The sequence below is a fragment of the Branchiostoma lanceolatum genome, chromosome 16 (assembly GCF_035083965.1).
Source record: "Branchiostoma lanceolatum isolate klBraLanc5 chromosome 16, klBraLanc5.hap2, whole genome shotgun sequence".
Taxonomy (NCBI): domain Eukaryota; kingdom Metazoa; phylum Chordata; class Leptocardii; order Amphioxiformes; family Branchiostomatidae; genus Branchiostoma; species Branchiostoma lanceolatum.
In genome coordinates, this window is record NC_089737.1 from 12,631,022 (window position 1) to 12,653,555 (window position 22,534).

At 42.2% G+C, this 22,534-nt stretch overlaps 1 protein-coding gene and 2 long non-coding RNA genes across 8 annotated transcripts in view; 1 reads left to right on the forward strand and 2 right to left on the reverse strand.

The window, feature by feature from the left end:
* Positions 1-5,315: 5,315 nt before the first annotated feature.
* On the forward strand, positions 5,316-7,071 carry LOC136421907 (uncharacterized). Its single transcript, XR_010753538.1, has 2 exons — positions 5,316-5,568; positions 6,187-7,071. It is a non-coding gene; the product is annotated as an uncharacterized lncRNA (long non-coding RNA).
* On the reverse strand, positions 6,727-8,558 carry LOC136421908 (uncharacterized). The gene is made up of 2 exons (XR_010753539.1): positions 8,306-8,558; positions 6,727-7,776 (listed from the first exon to the last, which is right to left on the reverse strand). It is a non-coding gene; the product is annotated as an uncharacterized lncRNA (long non-coding RNA).
* Positions 8,559-10,218: 1,660 nt separating this feature from the next.
* Positions 10,219-22,534, reverse strand: part of LOC136421315 (sodium-dependent neutral amino acid transporter B(0)AT1-like) — a 39,730-nt gene continuing 27,414 nt past the window's right edge. For 2 of the 6 annotated variants that reach the window (XM_066408532.1, XM_066408533.1), the window contains exons 5-13: positions 22,221-22,436; positions 19,403-19,513; positions 18,379-18,488; positions 17,821-17,952; positions 17,257-17,419; positions 16,741-16,948; positions 16,259-16,418; positions 15,482-15,644; positions 10,219-15,101 (exon numbers count right to left, since the gene is read on the reverse strand). In XM_066408532.1, the coding sequence (XP_066264629.1) occupies positions 14,823-15,101; positions 15,482-15,644; positions 16,259-16,418; positions 16,741-16,948; positions 17,257-17,419; positions 17,821-17,952; positions 18,379-18,488; positions 19,403-19,513; positions 22,221-22,436 (1,542 nt within the window). In that variant the 3' untranslated portion in view covers positions 10,219-14,822. Of the gene's footprint in view, positions 15,102-15,481; positions 15,645-16,258; positions 16,419-16,740; positions 16,949-17,256; positions 17,420-17,820; positions 17,953-18,378; positions 18,489-19,402; positions 19,514-20,120; positions 20,232-22,220; positions 22,437-22,534 lie in introns of all 6 variants that reach the window. The other 4 variants (XM_066408536.1, XM_066408534.1, XM_066408535.1 and 1 more) reach the window with 4 other exon arrangements.

Below are 22,534 nucleotides of genomic sequence, written 5' to 3' on the forward strand. Positions count from 1 at the left end.
GATGAAAAATGACGGTACCGATCCCAACACCAGGCAACAACACTAAAGGAATGCTCAGATGAAAAATCATTACACCGAAATGAAAACCAGGCAGCGATGACCAGATGAAACATTGCACCAGAAGAAACTACCAAAGCAGGACGCAGGACGACTGATACGCTTATCTTGTCAAAAATTAGCCAGGATCTTTGCTGTAGAGATCTTCTCCGCTGATGTCAAATATTTATAATTTGTAATGGACACGGCCGCGTGTGTGCAGAATGGGGGCAAACAAATTCTCCGGGAGCCCTTCTGTAGACCGTACCATACAGTAACCATAGGAGGCAAAGCCGCTACACCGCCTCTATTCATCCAAGGACAATCAATCAATTATCGTATCTGTGTATCAACATTGCATCTCTTTTCCCGTTGTATACATGTTCTACTGTAACCAAAAGGATTCACGACTAGTACTGTAAGAGTTTTGTTCGATGTAGGGTTTCGAAAAATTGCTAGTGTGGACCATACCAAAGCCGCAACATCGACTCCATTCATTCCAAGGGCAATCAATCAATTACAATATCTGTGTGTCAACATTGCATCTCTGTTTTTGTCGCAAACATGTTCAACTGTAACCAAAAGGATTCACGACTGAGTACTGTAAGAGTTTTGTTCTGTGTAGGGTTTCGAAAAATAGCTAGTGTGGACCATACCAAAGCCGCAACATCGACTCTATTCATTCCAAGGATAATCAATCAAATTCTGATATCTGTGTATCAACATTGCATCTCTTTTCCCGTTGCATACATGTTCCACTGTCAGCAAAATGATTTACTAGCTTAAAATTAGAAGGAAACGAGTTTTTGTTAGATGTAGGGTTTCGGAGAATAGATGGTCGCCTGGTGTGGGCTATACCATAGGAGGCACAACCGCTACCCCACCTCTATCCTATAACACCATCAATCAATTCTGATATAAGTAAACAATGCACCCCTTCTCTCGCTGTATACATTTTCCACCAGTCACCGAAACACTTAATACGAGAACAAGAAAGGCCTTTTCTTCAATGTAGTATTGCAGGGTTTGAGGGGATAGCCCATCACGTTATGGTTTGTTTAGATAACCTTAGAATGACTCTTGCCACTCTCTTCAGGCCTGGGGAGACCACAGAGACCGGGACGAAAGTCAAAGAGCTACCGAAATGAAGCTTCTAGTTCTGCTACCTAGCTACTGTCACTACATGTGTAAGGTTTAACTACTTTGTAGACATGATAGAGAAAGAAGATCCTCACCATCACAGGTTGGCTTGGCCCGTCGCCATACGGTGCACGGCTGCTAACCGGGGGTTCCTGTGTTGGTTTGGTGAACCTCGTGGCGTGACCTGTCCTTGCGATGACTCCCACACGTCGAGAACCAGGTCCCGGGAAGGAAGGTAGCCTCCAACACGTGAATTCTGCACAGTCCTAATGCCAAATACGTTCACTGCGGTTATAGAGTAGGGGTACCTCTGACTGAATCCAGGGGAAACCACGAAAAGCGACGGAACTATTACAGTAGTGTCCCTACAATGCTCATCCTTCAGAGACTTGTGATCATGTCATTGAGGGACGGTACGTTAAGGGTTGCGATGGGTGGAGCTGGAAGAGATCGCAAACTGACGCTTCCAATATGTAAACTTTCCACAGCATTCTTTCTGATAATGATTTTATTCTTAATTGTTTAATGGTCACGCTGTGGACAGATGTTCTGAAGGTCGACATCTTTTTGGTTTCAACACTCGCTGGATATGGTAGTAAGGGGGCATGTAGGAATGTTCAGACCAATATATCTTTGATACACGTGACACTCGTACATATGACAGCTGCCTGAAATAGCATAGAAATTGCTCAAGTAGTTTATGATATGTATGATTAATTAATTGTTTTATTTCATATTGACAGAATGATATACATCCTACTTTTTGTGCAAATATGTAGACCAACATTGAAGCATTTGGTTATGTTCTAGTTGAAGATCTAAAGATACTATTGATATTAATATCTTAATGTTATGTTATGGTGATCCAGTATTTAATATAGATGACCCTGGTCTAAATACGTTCGTCCCCCCGCCCCGTAGTGTTACTGGACGGTCCCTAAAGGACGGCCCGCTGAGAGGAGAATGCCTGGTCCCTGGCCGGAGTGGACACTATGGTCCCTGGCGGTTAGATGGACATCGGCAAACGGCCACTGCAACTTCTAAATGACAGGGTGGGCTATAATTACAGTTTCTCCGGTCACTGACCGACAGGCGTTCCGACGGGGGTATCTTTCGTAGAATTCGGCAAAAAGGATCAAAAAGGGGAATTATTGGTCAGCCGCAGGAAGATAGAAATGTCCCCCTTCGAAAAGAGTAAAGTTTATTTGTTTGTTCTATTCAGATCTCCATTAATGTTATATCTTAGAGTAGAGTAGATTAGAGTAGAATTTACGGTCAGGTAGGATGTTCATCCAGTTTTATAATAGACCGGTCCTCAGTATCTGTCTCTTGGCCAAAGAAATCATATGGTGGCCAAACTCCCCTGGCAAAATTAGTCTCTCTATAGCCAATGATAGCTGGTAGCACTGACCCCGACCCTATAATGTTGGTTCAGTCTCGTCCCATAACGTCGAAGATTTGATTACTATTCAGGATACAAGCACCCTGATCAGGGGATTATATTACAGCGGGTTCTTTGATCTTTGACCCCTAAATATCTGGGCAGGCAGCTGTGGACAGCCCGTGAAGAGTCAACTGTCAGGAGGCTGTCACGTGATCTCGTCCTCTTTGCTCTTCCTCCTACCATCAGTGGTCAGTGGTGCCCAGGGGAGCAGACCCTGCAAGGCGGCCTCCCTTCCGTCGACCGCCCGGTCCCTTTACGACCCAGCTCGGCGACAAAACCCAGTTCATCCCTTAGCCCAAGGAGGACTAGCCTGGATGCCAGACCCCCAAACTCTGAAATATCTATGGTGTGACGATAGATATTTCAGAGTTTGGGGGTCTGGCATCCAGGCTAAAGGAGGACATAACCTCCTTGCTACATGTAAGCCCTATCACACATGTGTAAGATGTTGGAGGGCATGGCTGGATGTTGGGGAGAAAACAAAAAAAATCGTGGCTGACCCGACTGATGTACATTACTCGTAGCATTAGGGTGCCATTTTAGTCCACACGTGCCACACTCACTCACTTGGTATTTTCGGCAATGGAAAAGCCAAACATACACTGATACAGTGTAACGTTACAGAAATAAACAGATGAACAATCGAAAATCTAAAGACATCGGATAATGTATAATTTGTTGCCAGACTGTATGTACCCCATCTATCAATAAGAAGTCCAGGAAGAATAGAGCACACCACTAGTGGAATTTCTCCAATAAAGTCAATGTCAATCAGTATTAAGAGGTATTGGGGGGGGGGGGTCCTCGATATCAACCTGTTGTCAACAACTGTCTGTCCGTCTGTCATATAACTCTTGAGTCATGGTCACTTCACACTTAGAAACACTTAGAAACAAATATAAGTCATATATGGAACGAGCAAGGAAACACAGAACATACCAATGGATGATGTGATGTCTATCAGTTCAGATTGAACCCCCCTTCCCACAGTGTGGTTCGTTCCTGTATCCACACTCTTGTTAGCTATGACAGAGGTCAGGACAGACGACATCCGATACTCCTCATACACAGGCACATCCTTCAGTCAGCCATCAGGTCTCGTGGGAGGAAGATGATGAATAAGGTTTTCACGACATTACACTGAGGACTGAATGTTTCATCAACTTCTTCATGACCTTTATGTTTTGTTCGTAACTTTTAATAGGATGATGCGTGAAAACTTGTGTGATGTTGCTCTGGTTTAACATATTCTGTGGTATCTTATCTTATTGTGAGTACCACATTCAAGAGCAGATCGACATCGATGAATTTCGTAAACATTGTGAACATGTTAAGTATGAAAACATCCTTGTTAAGTAGCTATGATCGCCCACTATGACCATGCCTCTGACATCATGATCGTGATCATGACGACATCATCGTGACATTGGCAGCAGCATCGAGACTATGGCAATATCGTGACCATGATGGTATCATCCTTATGACGACATCATCGTGACCATGACGACATCATCGTGACCATGACGACATCATCGTGATCATGACGACAACACCGTGGTCATGACGACATCATCATGATCATGACATCATCGTGATCATGTGAGATGATGTCATCTGGATCGTGATCTGATCTTCAAGCCATCACCGATATGATCTTCGAAAAGCTTCCTCAATTCAACGAGATGACATCTTTACAACAACATAAAAAAACAGAATGGCACTACGCTTTGTCATTTCATCTGCATCCTCTATTGAGCAGGACATCGGACAGTGTGTTCCTCTACTTAAAGACTCAGAGAGCAATCATTTTGATGTGCATTTTGCACTTGATTAATCTTTAAAAAAAACTTTTTGAATCTTACGATTTTGAAAGCCGGCTGGTCATAACCCTGCCTGAGTCAAGACGTAGAAATGTGATACAAAAACGAAGAAGTGCAAAAAGTCGTCCGAAGTGCAGTCACCCTATTTGCTATTTTGATAAGGCCATATTTGTTCAACCTTCCTCATAACGTAGTTTCGATAATGAATGCAATCTTTTTTTTTTCAAAACTTTTTTATTCGCACGCTCGCATCAGTTTTGGGTTTCCCTGAGAATGTCATCCATGTAATCTTATCAACATGGCTTTTACAGCCGGGCATTTAACTGGATACTCTTAGAAATCGAAATGTGAGTAAACTTCCCATTAGTGAATTACTTCAAAGAGGGAGATACAGCCGAGTTTTAAAAAGTTATTACAGTTCATTGATTTTTTTACACATCTTATTAGGAGTGTGATGGATTCCCAAGACGTGGTTGATTACTAGTGTTGTGCCCATCACTGAATCCGCCTCATTAAACGAATCATAATTAATGCCATCTTTGTGTCCAGTCTCGGAGGGATATCTTTATAATGAAGTTACACATACCATGAATACTCAACAAGTGTATGTAATTCTAAAGTTCTGAGCTTTAGTTCAGCTTCAACTTGTGGCACATTGCGAAAAATTTGATCCACTCTTTCTTCTTCTATCGGATTTGGACGAAATGAAACCGTTCAGACATGTCAGATGAAAATGCGGCAACGTCCAAAGGACACACTTCATCTACCTGCGTAACCAAAAGAATAGGATTATGTTTTACGGTTATATAAGCACTCCATCTAATGCGTGACAATAATACGGAAAGTGTAGCGTTTATATCGTCAATGCATATCCACGGGGTATAACGTACGTCACGGGATGGCCAGACACATTCGGTGGTCGCAGAGATCTTTCAGCCGCAACGCGCAGACACATTCGACGCGCCGCGGAAAAATCAGCCGTCCGCGCGGACCTATCAGCCGCAACGCGCAGACAAATTCGACGCCGCGCGGACCTATCAGCCGCTCGCGCGGAAAAATCAGCCGTGGGACAGCGCCATCAGGTGTCTCACTACTGCCTTCAGAGAGCGCTGGAAAGGCCGCGCCAAGGTAGGTCCTCCACAATTTCCTTCTCTAGCGTCATATAGAGACATCGACTGGTAATCTAAATGGGCCTATCAGGTGCCAGACTATCTTATGGTCATCCGGAGCCAAAAATAAACGACAGGTCTTCAAATTAAGTCGAGATATAGGGAGAACAGTTCTAAATCGGTGACACACCACATCGAAGTTGTCAAGGTAAACAGTGGCCAATGCCGTATTTGGGGCCATTAGAAGCAAAGACATCTGCGGTTTTGACGTCTTTTAGTGTGACTGGTTATCCAGAACAACGTAACATACTCTGGAATTGATATAATATGCCCACAGAGCGAAAATATGTGATACCGCTATATAACGCCCCCCTCCCCATTTTCTAGTAAAGTTACGGCCCATATCTTATACATGTTGTAGTATAGTAAACATTAACAGGCAATAGTGTCTTTGTCGCCTCGATTGATTTTGGCGATATGCGGGGAATACCTTCTGTCACTTTAAGGGATTATCGTCATCTAGATGATTCAACGAACATCTCATACGTTTCTCACAAGATTGTTTATTATATTGCTAGTATAACTATTACCCAGGTATAATGTGTCACTGCAAATAATCAACCCTGATATTTTTCAGAAATGCCTCGTCGACTCAGGTTGACACTATATCCGCAGAAAAGGTGTAGAAACAAAGCAACGGGCACCTGGAAAGCAAACACAGATTGCGAAGTTGAAGATGTATGGGTAACAGAAGATAACACTGGCATTGATGACAGCACTGTAGCAAGTCCCGGGCAGAAAGAAACACAACTCTCCTGGTCAACTCCTACTCGAGCTAGCGTTAATGACACTTTTTCTGGACTGTAGGCTTCTCTCCCTTTATACGAAAGGCACTAAGCAACGGAAATCATACAATGTACAACTTGAATATTCAAATAACTCCATATTTGCAGTAGAAATCTATATTCATAGAGATATGTATTGAGTAGATTATTCGTCAATTTTGGTACTATGCAGTATGTTTGAAATAGCACATGATATTAGATGAAGAATATACTTTGTCAGGTTGTTATATCTACAGATTTAAGTAATGGACCATCTCAGCGTTGCATCATTGTACTGACCATCTGTATTGCACCTGTATTTCCTGAAATGTTAATCCAAAAATGACAAAATATAGGTATATATAACTAAATTTATTCTGGTTGTTTACAACATATATATTTGCTGAATTGCAATACCATGTTCTTGATCTTGTTATACATCACTTGGCAAATGACTATGTTGTAATCATATTGCACTGTTGCTTAATTTATTGATATAGATTACAAATTAAAGTATTCTGATCGTATATTAATATTGACTCTTGAAAAAAGAAGAACAAAGTCAAAACCAGTCAAATACCGAGTCTCGACGCCATCATTTTCCCAACACTACAGATGAAAATATGGCACTGTACAGGTGCATTATACACGAGGTATACCTTCTTGTGAAACAACAAATGTAATTATATGAACCAGAATTACTGCATGATTAACACGAGTTCTTCCTTTTTATGAAACTTGTGTTCACACTTGTAACACTGACAAACGTCTTTACTCTGGGATTGTCATGGGTTCTGTGATGATGTTTTAGGACTTCTTATATTATGACTTAAAGGAATTTCCACATTTGTTACAAAAATCCCAATCTGAGTGCACTATCATGTGCTTCTTCACTTGAACTCTTTCTGACAAACTGGGCACTCCTTGGATGACTCAACTAAGTGATCCTGAAAGTCTCTAGCATAAATAAAGTCTTTATTGCAGAACCCACACTAAATTGCTGGTCCTTTATCAGCCCCATGGCAGCGACGCTTGTGTTCGTCTAGTGAACCACTGTTCGCTTAGCACTTGCCATGTGTACACAGACTGTACTGTAGTCCTGCGTGTGGGGGAGGAGACATCCTTTTCTACATCTTCAGCTGGCACAACCACACCAGGTAGGTCATCGGACTCGTTGGACTTTTCCAAAGACACTGAACCCTCACTGGATCCACTGGTGCTGGTGTTTGAACGGGATCCACTGGTGCTGTTACTTGAAGAGCAGGTACCCTGTCCCTCCCCAAGGCATGGCTTGTCAGGCGGTTCTACACCTCCCTCCTGAAGGCTAGACTTGTAGGGTGGAATAGGTGGTTTTACATTTGTGGTCACATGCACAAACCTCTTCAACTCATCAAACTCCATGGCTGAAATGCAAATTCCAAAAATGAATGCCTTTGTCTGGACAAACATTGATGACTATGTATCTTCATTTAAATGGCCACAACAATATCGCTTCTTATGGCTTTAATACCGCCATAAGATATGTTAACATCGTTCTACACGTAGTGGTTCGTAATGAAGGATGGGGGAGGGAGGCGTTATATAGCGGTATCACTTCTACCACATATTTTCGCTCTGTGGGCATATTATATCAATTCCAGGGTATGTTACGTTGTTCTGGACACCCAATCACACTAAAAGACGTCAAAACCGCAGATGTCTTTGCTTCTAATGGCCCAAAATATGGCATTGGCCATTGTTTACCTTGATAACTTCGATGTGGTGTGTCACCGATTTAGAACTGTTATCCCTATATCTCGACTTAATTTGAAGACCTGTCGTTTATTTTTGGCTCCGGATGTCCATAAGATAGTCTGGCACCTGATAGGCCTATTTAGATTACCAGTCGATGTCTCTATATGACGCTAGAGAAGGAAATTGTGGAGGACCTACCTTGGCGCGGCCTTTCCAGCGCTCTCTGAAGGCAGTAGTGAGACACCTGATGGCGCTGTCCCACGGCTGATTTTTCCGCGCGAGCGGCTGATAGGTCCGCGCGGCGTCGAATTTGTCTGCGCGTTGCGGCTGATAGGTCCGCGCGGACGGCTGATTTTTCCGCGGCGCGTCGAATGTGTCTGCGCGTTGCGGCTGAAAGATCTCTGCGACCACCGAATGTGTCTGGCCATCCCGTGACGTACGTTATACCCCGTGATATCTATCTTCCTGCGATTAGATTTGCAACTGAAGTGAATGAAGACCTCCGGACGACGTCAAAGGTCCTCCGTCAGTAACTTCATAATTCTAAGGATAGGATTATGTATGTCCGACGGATGTACGCCTTCTCAAGCTTAACAGTAATACGGTTTTATTTCATTTATCTGTCAATTGGTTTGGCTGTTCAGTACACACAGCCAGGGCTGCCCAACTAGCCTGTTGCTATTACAAAGGGCTAGCCCTGCTGACAAAGACATTACAATGGAATTTTGACATGCATGGAAAGCATAACGAGCTATAACAAAATTTTAAGTACATGTATATAGAAACTATCGTAGTAATACGGCTGAAATATCATTCACCGCCAATGCCTAGCTATGTTCCTGCGATTGGATTTGCAATTGTGATGGAGTAAGACCCTTTGACGCCGGCTAATGTCCGCTGGGGGTAGCGGGGTTACATTAGGCCAGCTTTCATCCACTTCCTGCATCCCTTTCCGAGATAACCATCGCTGTAAAATACGTTTCTTTGTTTTCCCCTGGGCGCGGGAGATCACAAATGGTGTGATTAAATTACATTCACCTCTTGTAGCTCCTATAACGGAAATATTCATGAAGAGGTGCGAGCGAGGGATTTTAGAAACTGGGTCGATGAGCATCTAGTGGCCTTTTGAGCGCTGGGATTCTTACCTAAGGCTTCAATCGCTGTCATAATAAGTCCCAAATGGTCAGGAGTTGATGTAATTACGGAGGATACATCATTAGAATGCACCGTGTATCATTATGTGAGTGTTCGTGTTTATGGGTACATCATACAGCTAGCGGTACTTGTCCTAATTCCCCTTTTCGTTTGAATTAATAGAAGGATACACAGAACTTTACATACCTGGATATCAGAGTCCTACTTCATAACATTGTCAAAGGTGAGAACTGACAACCAAAACACGACGAAGAAAAAAAAAATCAGTTCAAAGCGAAACGTATTATTTGACCCCAATGGCTGACGGATCCATCCACCTGCCAATGGGGGTGGACAACAACACAACTCCTTTTGCAATGAGAAAGAGAAAGGTCGAAAGAATAAACTTCCCGAAAAAACAATTTTGATCGGTGAACAAAGCACAAGAAATCCTGTTGTAGTTTTCGATCGCCCATTCCGAGTCGGGCACAAGTTGTCATTGACATTGGTCATTGCTAGGCGGTTACTAACGTTACACGGTAAGCAAATTGTTAAATAAATCTATTTTGTTTCAATCGGCATATTGTTGTTGATACGCACCATAGTATACAACCGATAGTAGCGTTCGTTCGGACCCTTGTAGTGCCTAGTGGCACGCAAGGCAGTAAGGTTCAGTAGCTGTTTCAATTGCAGGGTATGTTTCAACATGGAGAGGTTGCCCGCCCTTCCCCTTTAACGTGCTCTTGACACCTCTTCGAACACGGGACCCCATTTTACGTCCCTTCCGAAAGACGGTACAGCCCCAACCGAGATATCCTGGCCCCGGGACTTGACCCAGGGTCTCCCAGTGACTAACTAAATGTTCAACTGTGAGGATGCTACCAGTTCAGTTACAGGGACATCCTATCACTATACCGCCGATAGAATGATGAATGATAGAAAAGGAAAAAAAAAAATTAACAACTCACCAAAGACAGTTCTGTTGTAACAGGGTTTATTAAAGGAGATTCGGTTGATCATAAGGGGAGAACCTCGTGTGCATTCCTGCTAATTCATTGCATTGATAATTGCAGGCACCAGCAGTTGAGATATCCTACACTGTATGTCCATTGGACCGTTCCCGTCGAACACCATATAGAACCCCCTGTTCTATTTGTAACACCTTCGTCAAAAAAGCGCTGTTTTTGACGGTGTTCGAAATAGAACAGGGGGCGTGGCTTATGGTATTCGACTGGAACGGCCCATTATTCCAGCGAAATATGTACATATCTGACATGGCGACATTGTGTCAGAATCATGGCATGGCAAAGACTACGTTAGTTAATCAATAACATTAGTAGTTTTTTTCAGTGGACGGGTTCCGTACTATTGGCTCGAAGACACTAATCCTTAATATGTGTCTACATTGCTTCACTGTAACTGTATTGCGAGTAGCCCGAGTGTCATCCTGTTTCAGTTCCAGGCTCTATCTTCATGGTAGGTGAAAGGTAGAGCCTGGAACTGAAACAGGATAACACTCAGGCTATATTGCGAGTGAATTATGATGCAAAATGTACCAGTCATTTGACATACGCACACCAATGCTAGCCTCTTCAACTACACAAAATTTCAAAAATAACGGCTACTTGTCCACTTTTACATACAGGTACACGTTCTAAGAAATGGGCATCCCTGTTTTCACTATCTACAATGTATTGTCGCATGTACAGATGGCAATTATCAGTGGTATACATATTGTTGACTAACAGTCGCCACGCTAGAACTACAGTAGAGAAAATACACATCCTCGGCTACGATACTTCACGGTTGAAAAAAACAAAGACAGCTTCAAAAATAAGTACATTTCGTTGCAGTCAACCTCGATCATTTTAACTGCAAATCACAGAAGAATTTTAAGTTCCCTGTCAGCCAGTTATATAATACATGTACACTCCAACGCACCGTCTACAAGGCACTAACTACGCGCTATGTATAGACTCTTAAGTTCTAAGCGCTTCGGAAACTTCCGAATTTTTACGCTCTCAACTTTGTCCATTTCTGAAATAAGATAACAATTATCATCTCTTGCCATCCTTTGTAAACAATAAAGTAGGCCCCGCCCTTGAGGCGTTCACAACTGTAAACTCTAAGTTCATCTTCGATACTGGAGACTCTGTCCGTCACTTTACCAGTATGACAGCAGTCTTCCGAAAATAACAACTCCAGTCAAGTTTGTGGATGTAGAAAGTGTTCAGAATCAGACCGATTCTGGACTATACATACACCGTATTGATGGCTACCGACAACACAACATTTTCTGTAACCTACAAAGTGTACTTATACTTTCACACTCGTATAAGCTTGTTACTTGAGCTCACCTCTCCAAGCAAACAGGTGAGAGGACCGGCTCAGTGTTCACGCGTGTTCTGTGGCATTTTCTACGTCTTGCTAGTGGTCAGCTCTTCGAAGCTCCTCTTGGAAAGACTTAGAGAAAGCGCAAAATCAATCGTTCAACACTGAGCCGCACCTTAAATCTGCTTGGAGATTAAACTCTGCGACAACGTGTGAATCCATCTTCACACTAGTACATCACTGACATTCAGTACAATCTGCTAAGACAGAGACAATATTTCCTAGCGTCATGATTACGAATCGAACAGAAAGAAAAGAACAGAGCGTTCGAAGAACAATGGCAAGGGTCACTCCTATATACATGCCAGTGAAGCTCTTCAAAAGAATAAGTGATACCAATACATAATGTTAGTACTATACAGTATAGGAAAATAACACTACAATCCATACACACACAAAAGCAAAGAATATCTAATTGCATAAAGAGAAAGAAGCTCCGTACGATCTATAATAAAGAATGAGTTATTTCTCTTTTCTTCCATCAGATACTTTGCAAATTGTCAGCAAACAGATATGTAAGTATTCTTTGGGATTCTTGCTGCCATCTCTTTCGATTTGCAAAGTACATGTTGAAAGTATACACAAAATATACATAGTATTTGGTCTTTATGGTCTTCTTTTCAAAGTATTTGTGAAATGGTCAAACCGTCACACACCGGACAATCAAATGTCAAAAATAGCACAGAAATATACACTATGTTTAGTGTACTTTGTATTTGCTTCTAGAGACCATAATCTTATAGTATATTCAATATCGGCTTGTTCTTGCCAAAATTCATCAAACCAAATTTCATCCTGGACCAAGATAAGTGTGCATTATATATAAAGCAATGAATGATCGGCAGATATGTGTGCAGTTTTCCACAGATCAATCCGAAAGCGCTTTGAAATGACGTCACGTTGGTCTAATTTCAAAGCGCTTTCAGACTTTGCTTGTGGGAAACTGCTAGTGGTTCTGCCTTGCTATAACAGGACGCAACAAGCCGATTCGTGGTTTGAACTGCGCATGCGCGAGGTCAAAGGTGAATGCCCCTTACTTGTAAACAGAACTTGTCTAGACCATACTTGACACATGTCCAGACGTGTTTTGTTTATGTCTAAGGGGCCTTCACCTTTGGTATATTACCCACAATGCATTAGTACACTGCGCATGCCCAGTTCAAACCGTGAACCAGCGTATTGGTCACAAGGTGTTTGGGTATATAGGCTCTGTAGCATGGTTGCTGAAAATATTTCGAAAGCTGTTTGCTATATACATGATGCAGCATTCTATATGCCACAGCACTCTCTTAGAATATATGTACATTGGCAAAAATAAGCAAGCAGGTCCAAGAGTGCATTTCAGAAATTGCGAAATAATAATAATAACAATCCATACACAAATATATCGCATCTGAAATTAAGTACAGGAATGATATTGTGCACTCCAATCTTTGAAATTTTAGTTGGTCAGGTTTTGGGGGTATTGTACCTTAAAGCTGCAAGGATATCAAATATCATGCCGAATTAACATATCCGTCGCTTGAGTTGTAGAAGAAAATAACTCCGCTTGTTTTCTGGACAGCATTGGGATTTTCATTTCCATACTGAAGACAGAATATTCTCCATAAATACCACTGTTTTCAGCATTGAAAAGAAAAACTTTGCGTGATCTCCAGTCACGTGATGATCTCATGCTAGTCACGTGACTCTCATGAGACGATCACGTGATGATCACATGACGGCCACGTGACGATCACATGATGCTACGGTAACATGGCCTTGACCGAATCGCTGTCTTCCGTAGAGTGTGCCTTCAGATCCGAAAACCGCATCTTCAGCTGAAAATAGAGGTAATAGCCCCGGTCAAAATTGTTGTTTCGTTGCCTTAAGATGGAGAAGGTCAACCACCTTAAGAATCTCAACACCTTAACCACCTTAATTACACCAGACTACTGAAACTAACACCTTATCCCGTTTACTACTAAGCAACATGCTACATGCCACAAGTATGTCGTGCATTATAGAAAGTGGAAGGAGTATAGACACCGAGAACTGTTCAAAACGTAAAATAGAATTTAGAATTCAGAAAAATAAAATGAAATTGAACAAAAAAATTAAAAATGGTGAGGAATTCAGCATATTCCATGCAGGTTTGCTTGTAGGGAGAGTTTGGGAGGTGTAATGTGCCAAAAATTTCATTTAACAAAAGAAAAAATGATGTAGCACTATATGGCAGTGTAGCCTTTCCGACCGAATGTTCCTCTTTCTCTTTGGTTTTGATTTTGTATTTTGGCAGTTTTAGTTGTTTGTTTGGAAGTTTTGATTGTTTGTTAACCGTTGGCACTTTTGAAATCAACACAACACTAAGTCTTAGGAACCGCTGGCACATCATTATGGGACATAGAAACTTTGATAAAATTGTTTTCCTTCCATCTTTCTTTACAAGTTTGTAGTCACCAATGGAGAATTCATCTTTCCTATATTCACAATGCCAGCATCTTGAATATAGGTACAAACCGTATAAACGCATTAGGGTTTACATTTCTGCCACTATTCCAATGAAACAGAGTTCAACAGTGTAGAGATGTTAATGAAACTCTATGTTAGTAACACTATTTCTTTCTAGAACAACTACCAGTTTTACAAGAGGTCTATAACGAAGTCCGAGAACTGTTGTGTGGGAGACTAGAACTGCATAAATCTCGTGTCATCATAAAATAATTCATAAATTAATTTATTAAAAAAATAATTTATCTCCTAAAAAAACCTACACATTTTTGCTTCATGAGAAACCTTCAACTTTATCACTTCAAATTCATCAAATAGTCGAGCGATTTAAAGTTCAAAACAAGAGAAATGAACGTTGTTGTTACCTTACAGTAAAAATCTGTACAATAATTATGATACAAAATCACTTTTTGATTGTGCGTGTAAGATGCCATATTGTCGTTTCAGTCAGTCAATATAATTATATATATATACTAAAAGATCTTTTTGATCATCTTTAGATTTTTATCAATTTTGCTCAGAACAGTTTCGTTTAAATGCAGATCTAGCCTCGTTTTCACACAGCATATCAGCCAACATTGAAGCAGTCTTTCCCCAAACACCACAGAAGGAAGATGGCGGCTACAGTAGCTTCTGCACATGCGCGAAGAGGCGAACGAACGGACGGACGGACGTAGAGGTACACCAGGCGTGGGGTTAGTTACAAAGCTGTGGAAGCGGGGTTAATGACTCCATTGGCGGGGTAGGCCGCTATGGAGCCCGAAACGGAGGTCACCGAATCTGTCACCAGGTTCTGCTTGCTGATGGCTCCAGGTACCGTTCGCTTCTGTTTGGCTTTCAGTGTCTCGCCGCGGTACGGCATCAGACCGGTCAGGCGCAGGAAGAACACCAGGGGGATGAACAGGGTCGGGAGGCAGATCAGGACGTAGCACATCATCTCTCCCCACCACGGGTACGGGCCCTTGTCGACAACTTGGCCCTGGATAATAAAATAGATAGAATTCAATTGAATTGAAAACATCATTGGTTTAATCATTTAACAAACAGTATAATTAATACTACAATTCATACATTGAAATGGAACGATGCCATCACCTCGCAGCCTTTACAGACGGCTGAATTGTGTGAACAATGGCGTTTACGAAAAAATGTCAGTAAAAATATATAACTTTACAATAATAAGGCCAACTATACGGGGTTGTTTAAAAGGTGGACAAGGTGTAATATTGTGCCCTTGTTGTATGGTTCAGTGCGCGACGGCAATTGGTCAAGTTTTGTATGTTGTCTCGTTTAGTTCAATCTATTTGGCCAGTTTCTACTATTCACAGCAACCTATGGAATATGGTAGAGACTACGTACCAGCGCGGAATCCCAGCCCTTGTATGTGATGGTCCGGGTGGCCTCGGTGTAAATGGTGGCGCCGAAAATCACCAACATGGAGACGGGGGTCAGGAACATCCAGGTCACCTTCCAGTAGATGTTCGGGCGGGATCCGGTCATGTACAACAGATCGTCTGATAACCTGTCAATCAAACAGAGTGATGAATAAACAGAGACGATGTGGATATAAATGTAGATAGACTTCGTCACAATTGGCACCGCATTCTTCAACAAGGAAGGGCTAGACTGGAATCCAAACCTATTATAGCTCCCGAGTCTCCTCTTCGCAAATAGCGGAGAGGAGACTCGGGAGCTATAATAGGTTTAGATTTCAGGCTAAGGAGTAGTGGTACATCTAGGTCGTAAGGCAGTCTTGTGGTTGGGGTGTTGATGTAGAATCTTAAGGTTCTGAGTTCGAATCCCGAGCAGACCCCAATGTTGTGCTCTTGGAAAGGGATTTAACCCCTAATTTTCTAACTCGAATACTTAGCTTCGGTTAGGGATACCCTATCGAATGGGCGTAAAGCAAAGGCCCCGTGTTTGAGGAGAGCCACATCTCGAGCACGTTCAGGACCCCACCACACTTATCAAAAAGAATACTGGGGGCCCATCCAAGTGTGCGTGGATCAAACCTACAGTCCGCGGCCGGTCGCTCAGTTTACATCTTGGAAAGGCGATAGTCACCTGTTGTGTCAATCCTTCGACAAACGCGGAAAATCTTAATAGATTAATAAACAAACATCAGTGAGTTCTTACCTGTTCAAGCCGTAGACGTACACGATGGCGATGTTCTCGAAGAAGGCGATGATGAGCAGTGGGAAGGTCCCGCTGTAGTCGTTAAAGATGTCCAGCCAGTAGCTCCCAGAGTACTGTGCGAAGATCAGTCCGATCAGGAAGCAGACCACACACAGGAGAACTGCAGAGGAAAAGAAGTAGAACATTTACAAAAATAAACATTTGGGAGAGAGTTAAACATTCAGTTATTCATTTATTATCAACTTCAGCGGTCCCTTAGTCTGGTCAACGGTTGGGAACTACAGTGATACCCTTTCAACCACATTTCTCCAACTTTTGGGCGTTTTTGTCAGACTTTCTAATTGGTCCTGTTTTCTTTAATTTGGCTTGGAGACAAACAAAAAAAGGGGACAAAATAGAAATCCCGACAAAAACGCCTACAAACACGTCAAAAAACAGCCAGCCCCGAACCTCTGCTTGGAGAGTACAAATTTGTAACGTACCAACAAGAAACTCCTTGCGCCATTTCCATATCCCGGCATCCCTCAGCGGTGTGATGACGCCCTCTAGCGTTCCGAACATGGAGCTCAGGCCGAGGTTCGCCAACATGAGGAAGAACAGGATGGACCAGAACGGGCCCATCTCCAGCGGGTAGAACTGGTTCATGGCCTCCGTGAAGACTACAAATGCCAGACCGGTCCCACCAACGGCCTGCAGAAGGACATACATTATTAACATTACACTTTAAGGTATTAAAGAGATGCGGCTGAGGAGTTATGGGATGTTTTTGAAAAACCATTAATCAATCTTAATCAACCTTAATTTTTTTCCTTTGAATATTTTCATCGGTAACAAAAACATCTTGAAAAACCATTAATTAACCTTAATCAACCTTATTTTTATCCTTTGAATATTTTCATCGATAACAAAAACATTCTTACAAGGTGAATAATAATCTTAATTATAGCCTGCAAAATGAAATTCATTGTGCCCGATAGAAATATCTTTGCCAGACTTACGTTGTTGAGGTTGCCCTCCTTGCTGCAGTAGCCGAAGTTGAAGTCCCGGACGGCGGTGTCAGTAGTGTTGTAGGTGCCCCACAAGTCCATGTAGTTGGAGGCTGTCACGGTCATGTTCTGGTTAGCGAAGTCAGGTACATTATTCTCCATGACGACCTGGAACCTGGATGACGTCAAGAAAAACAACATAAATTTGTGATTATAGTTCACCAACGTGTGGTGTTGGTGTGGCGTAACGGTTAGATCGTTGGGCTCAGAACCAATAGGTCTGGGGTTCGATACTCGCCATACCAAGACGTGTTCTTGAGAAGGTACTTTACTTGAAATTCCTACAATGGTGGCGGAATGACGCCCACAAGATCTGGACATTTGCTATAAAAAAACATAATTTTTTTAAATCCACCAAACTGACTCATACGTCTATCAAACACCATGTATGTCTAGTCGAATCTAATTAGGATTAGGATTTACGTACAAGACCGTATTAAGTTAGGCATCAATTTATCAAGAAGTGGTTTCTGATTGGTCAGAGCAATCATGACGTCAAATTCAGACGATACTTACTCCTGGAGGCACTTGCGGCTGTCTGTCAGCGCCTTGAAGCCCAGGACGGAAAAGATGACGATCGAGGCAAAAATAGAAGTCCCGGAATTGATGATTGACACAACGACAGCATCACGGGTGCAGTTGTTTTTCCTGAGAATGAAAAAAAAGTGAATAAAAATTGAAAAAATAGTTAGACAAAAGTTAATACTAAAAATCTAGAGATTGAAATTCACATTATTATATTTCTATTTGTTACGTTTTGTGAATTGACGTTTTGGATAAAAAAAAATGCAACGGCAACAAGAGCTGTCTACCACTAAAAAATTATGACCAGGTAACGAAATCTGAAGATTGAAAGTTCTGCTGCAGTACCAAAGAAAGACGCCAGGGGGACCAAACTTTAATAATATATTCCATATGAGGAGAGCTGACCACATACCAATTTTCATGACAATCCATCCATAGCTTTTTGAGTTACGCTGTTCAACTACAAACAAATGCTACCTTGGCGAAGGTAAAGTGATAGTTCTGTACATAAGCGCCATCTAGCAGTTTAGGTTTCAACAGCAGGCCCACCTGGGGTTGTAGCTAGAGAAGGAGATGAGCCCTCCGAACGCCACGCTGAGGGAAAAGAAAATCTGTGTGGCTGCTTCCAGCCAGACGATCGGATCCGCCAGCTTCTCAACCTACAGAAAAATAATAAGTTATTGAACCAATAAGTTGTTTTTGTCAATATAACCCTTGTTCTAATGAACCTTGTGTATTTGTCAATCTACGAAATAATGATTAGTAATAGAACCACTAAGTTGTTTTCATCAACAATAATCAATAACCATTGTTTTTGAAATAATTGTTTGCAACAAACCTATAGTAAGTTTGACTAGTCGAACAAAGCCTAAAATTTGCTGGTAGAATCTCGTTCAATAAGGTGCTGAAAACCTTCGATTTCGTGAGAAATGGACTAAATTTCCGGTGTAAACTGTAGTTTTCATTTGTTAATCATTTAGTAAAGGTTAATTGCAAAAGGGAGGATATATCGGAAAAGCGTTACATGACTTAATAATTTCTTTAGGACGATGACGGATTATCCTACACAAAGGTATATGTAGTACTTACCTGCAGCATCAGCGAGTTATGATATAAGTGCGTTTTGGTGTGAACTGTGCTCTTCTCTAAAAAAGCAGCAAAGCAGTGGCTAAGCGTGCAGGCAACATAACACAGCCGAATCTAATCTCCAAGCAGATATTCCGGTGGCAAGACAGTATCCATGGGTCGAAACAGAAACACTTACCCTCTGCAATTGACACTTAGCCTCTACCAAGCTCCACAGGTCGCTAGAAAAACAGTAGAAATTGGTCAAATAGACATATAACATGCTAGAGGAGTTTGCCTGCCAGGGAACAAATTGGCTAACTCCTCTGGACTGTTACCTGTCTATTTGACCATTTTCTGACGATTTATCCATCGACCTGTGGAGCCTGGTAGAGGCTACGTATACTGGACACTGTCTTTGTCTATCGATGGTAAAGATTCTACCATCGGAATATCTGCTTGGAGATCAGACTGAAGCGACAGAAGCCATGTATCGCGCATTCCTTACCCTGGGTATAAACAGAAAAGCCAATCCATCGCCAGCGCCCTCAAGCGTCACGCCACGGAAAAAGAATATCAAAAGCACGACGTATGGGAATGTAGCAGTGAAGTAGATAGCCTGAAACGCAAATCCAACAAAACAAGGGGACAAATTAAGCACACAGGAGGGCACACAAGCACACACAACGTTTGCCAGCTTTTTGCAACGACAATCGCCCCCTGTTACCAGCTGTCCACATTGCATTTCTATTCAACGGATTGTCCAAAAGAGATCAAAATAAAGTTTCAACGGGTTGGTAAATCACTGGGTAATAAAGTTCTTTGTACACAACCAAATGGTTTATAATTTATACCAAACCGTCTGCCACCTTACTCTAGTCAACACTGACTGGTTATACCTCGCACTGACGCTAGGTGTTGCTGCTGCAGTGTAAATGATGAGGGGGATGTTAACTCACGTTTGGGATCGCATTCTTTACAATGCAGCAGCGACACCTAGCTGCAGTGCCAAGTAGAACCAGTCATTATCGCCATTAGAAAGGTGACAGACGGTCACCAAAACGTCGGCTCGGTATTAACTCTCTGTTTGTGTACAGAGAACTTTGTGACTCAGAGATAGAGTTTGTTTTGTATATTTGTTTGTCCTTGGTTTGTAGGATGCTGGAACAGTGAGCACAAGTCGCTACACACACGCCACCGAGACAAATCTCAGTAGAATTTCTTACTTTAGGCAAAAACATAAACGCCAGGCCGTCACCGGCGCCCTCGAGGGTCACTCCTCGGACGAAGAAAATCAGCAAAACCACGTACGGGAACGTCGCGGTAAAGTATATGGCCTGTTGGCATAAATACTAGGACGTTAGCACTGTTCAAGAACGTCATGTGCAAACGAGGGACTCCGCACAATCTGCATGGCTGGTGATTTTTTTTGGGTGGAAAAATTAAGTATCAACAATAACTAGACACATTCAACCATTGACCAGCCTGATACCTCAGCTACAATGTGGTATCAAGCATCCAGGCATATTCAGGTTTCGTTACTTGGTAGTTACAATAGAATTCATCAAGGTTTTTATTTGATGTTTTAGTCAACGCTGCATTAGAATTTCGTCCGCTGTATACGATATCTTTCATTTCCGACACAACATCAGTAAACTATAGACGGGATTTTATCCTTATACGGTACTGTATACGCGAACACGACCTTATGCGGTACGTTCTAAATGCTGGGAAAGACGCCGTAGACATCAATCAAAAGTCAACTTGTCTACTTGACCTTCACCCGTTTCGAAAAGTCTGTGTTCTGCTACCTTTTAGCAGCCTCGAGTTCTCCGTGCTAGGAAACGAAACTCATTTATCAGAATTTTCTTACGTGACGTTCTTCCTAAACGAGCTTTAGACTATATAGCGTCAACCCGGCGCCAAGCGGTGAAAGTCAGTGACCGGTTGACCTATCAAAGTCCACGTCTGGCGGCCTTCGCGTAACCTGCGCGTATCCGGTTAACCGGTTTGTTATTCATTTGTTGAGTATTTGTGTCGGAACTTACGGCATTGTGGAGTTTGAACGGAACTTACCGAAATCGCCGACGGAAACGGGAGTTTGTTTACATCCTGGGCTATATCTATTATTAGTGGTATCAGAAATAAATAAATAAAGGGCGGTTTGTTTTTGTGCTGTTTAAACGCCCTAAAATTGAGATCATGACGCAAATTTGTTAACAAGTTGTGGTAAATGAAAATAGCGTAAAGATTTCGTCAACAAGATAGCTACAAATTTGCCACAAAATACTGCATTGAGCTTCTTTAACAATTTGGCAAGGGTCCAAAACACACGGTCCTTACAGCAAACAAATGCCCTTTCTATGTTTTTGTTCTCATTTAAGCAATTAATCATGGTCGACAGAACTTGTTCACGAAACAAAAGAAAGGGCGTGTACCACTAGCAAAAAGCTTAAATCGATAGAAGAAAACTTGATTAATACCGCGTCTGTCAAAAATACAACTATACAATACCACACAATCTTTATTGACACAAAACACAAGTGCAGCGCCTTTCGTCACGTCTAACTGTGCACAGAACTACCAAGCGTGTACTGTTTTGGTAGCTAGAGACTTGACCTCTTGTTGATAGAACCTTCCGTTCTTTCGCGCCATTTCCATATATGGAAAGACTAGTGAATGGGGACGCAAAGGGACCATCCCTCAAGGACAGGCTTTGGCAGACGTTAGGTGTAGGTCAGCCAATCCGGAAATTTGTCAACGCGAGAGTTGAAGAATATATAAGGTTCGTTTTGGGACGTTTTGTTCTGAGACGGGCCCCAGGATTTGTTAACAAGTAAACCAAATGAGAGATCGATTCCAAAGGGAAAATCAATACATTCAGAGAACCAACTTAACCTGGGTCGCTGACAAAATCGTTTTTCACAGAGAAATGACGTCATGTTTCTAGGATCGTCCTTGACTTGCCCCAGGACGATTTAATCATGACTTGCCCAGTTGGCTTTGATAAACTTTCTTGTTCTGGTTCTTTGGAAGGGCGGACAAGTTCTTGGACACAAAATCCACCCCAAAGATTTACACCGTTGTTCTTAAACCATGTTTAATCAAATGCTGCATTCAATATTATTGTATTCACATCCTTGCGTCGAATGAGTAAAGGTTTGATCACACATTTTCTTGTAACTTTTGCAACAAAAGCCAAAACGTTACAGATTAAGATGTCCAGGTATCATCATCATCATCAATTCATCACCATCATCAATCAGAAACCATTCTTGAAACACCGAATGCTGCCTTCTTGTTTGTTTGTTTTGTTAAATCCTTACCTTGCCAGACGACTTGATGCCCTTGATCATGCAGACGCACACAATCAGCCAGGCGGTGAAGATGCAGAGCATCATCTTCCAGTTGATGCCCCCCGAGTCTTCAATGGACTCGCTGGTGTCCAGGGCCTCCCGGTACCAGAAGTACGCTGTAGGGGAGGACTTCTCGCACTCCAGGACTGTACCATTCCCGGGGCAGGTGGCCCAGGGGAGGGGTGCCTAGTGAACACAACCGTACAGTCAGTATGTATCATGTGTAATGACTTTTTAAAAATCATCAAGTCCAAAGAATAAATGAGCTGTTATAAAAAAGGCCT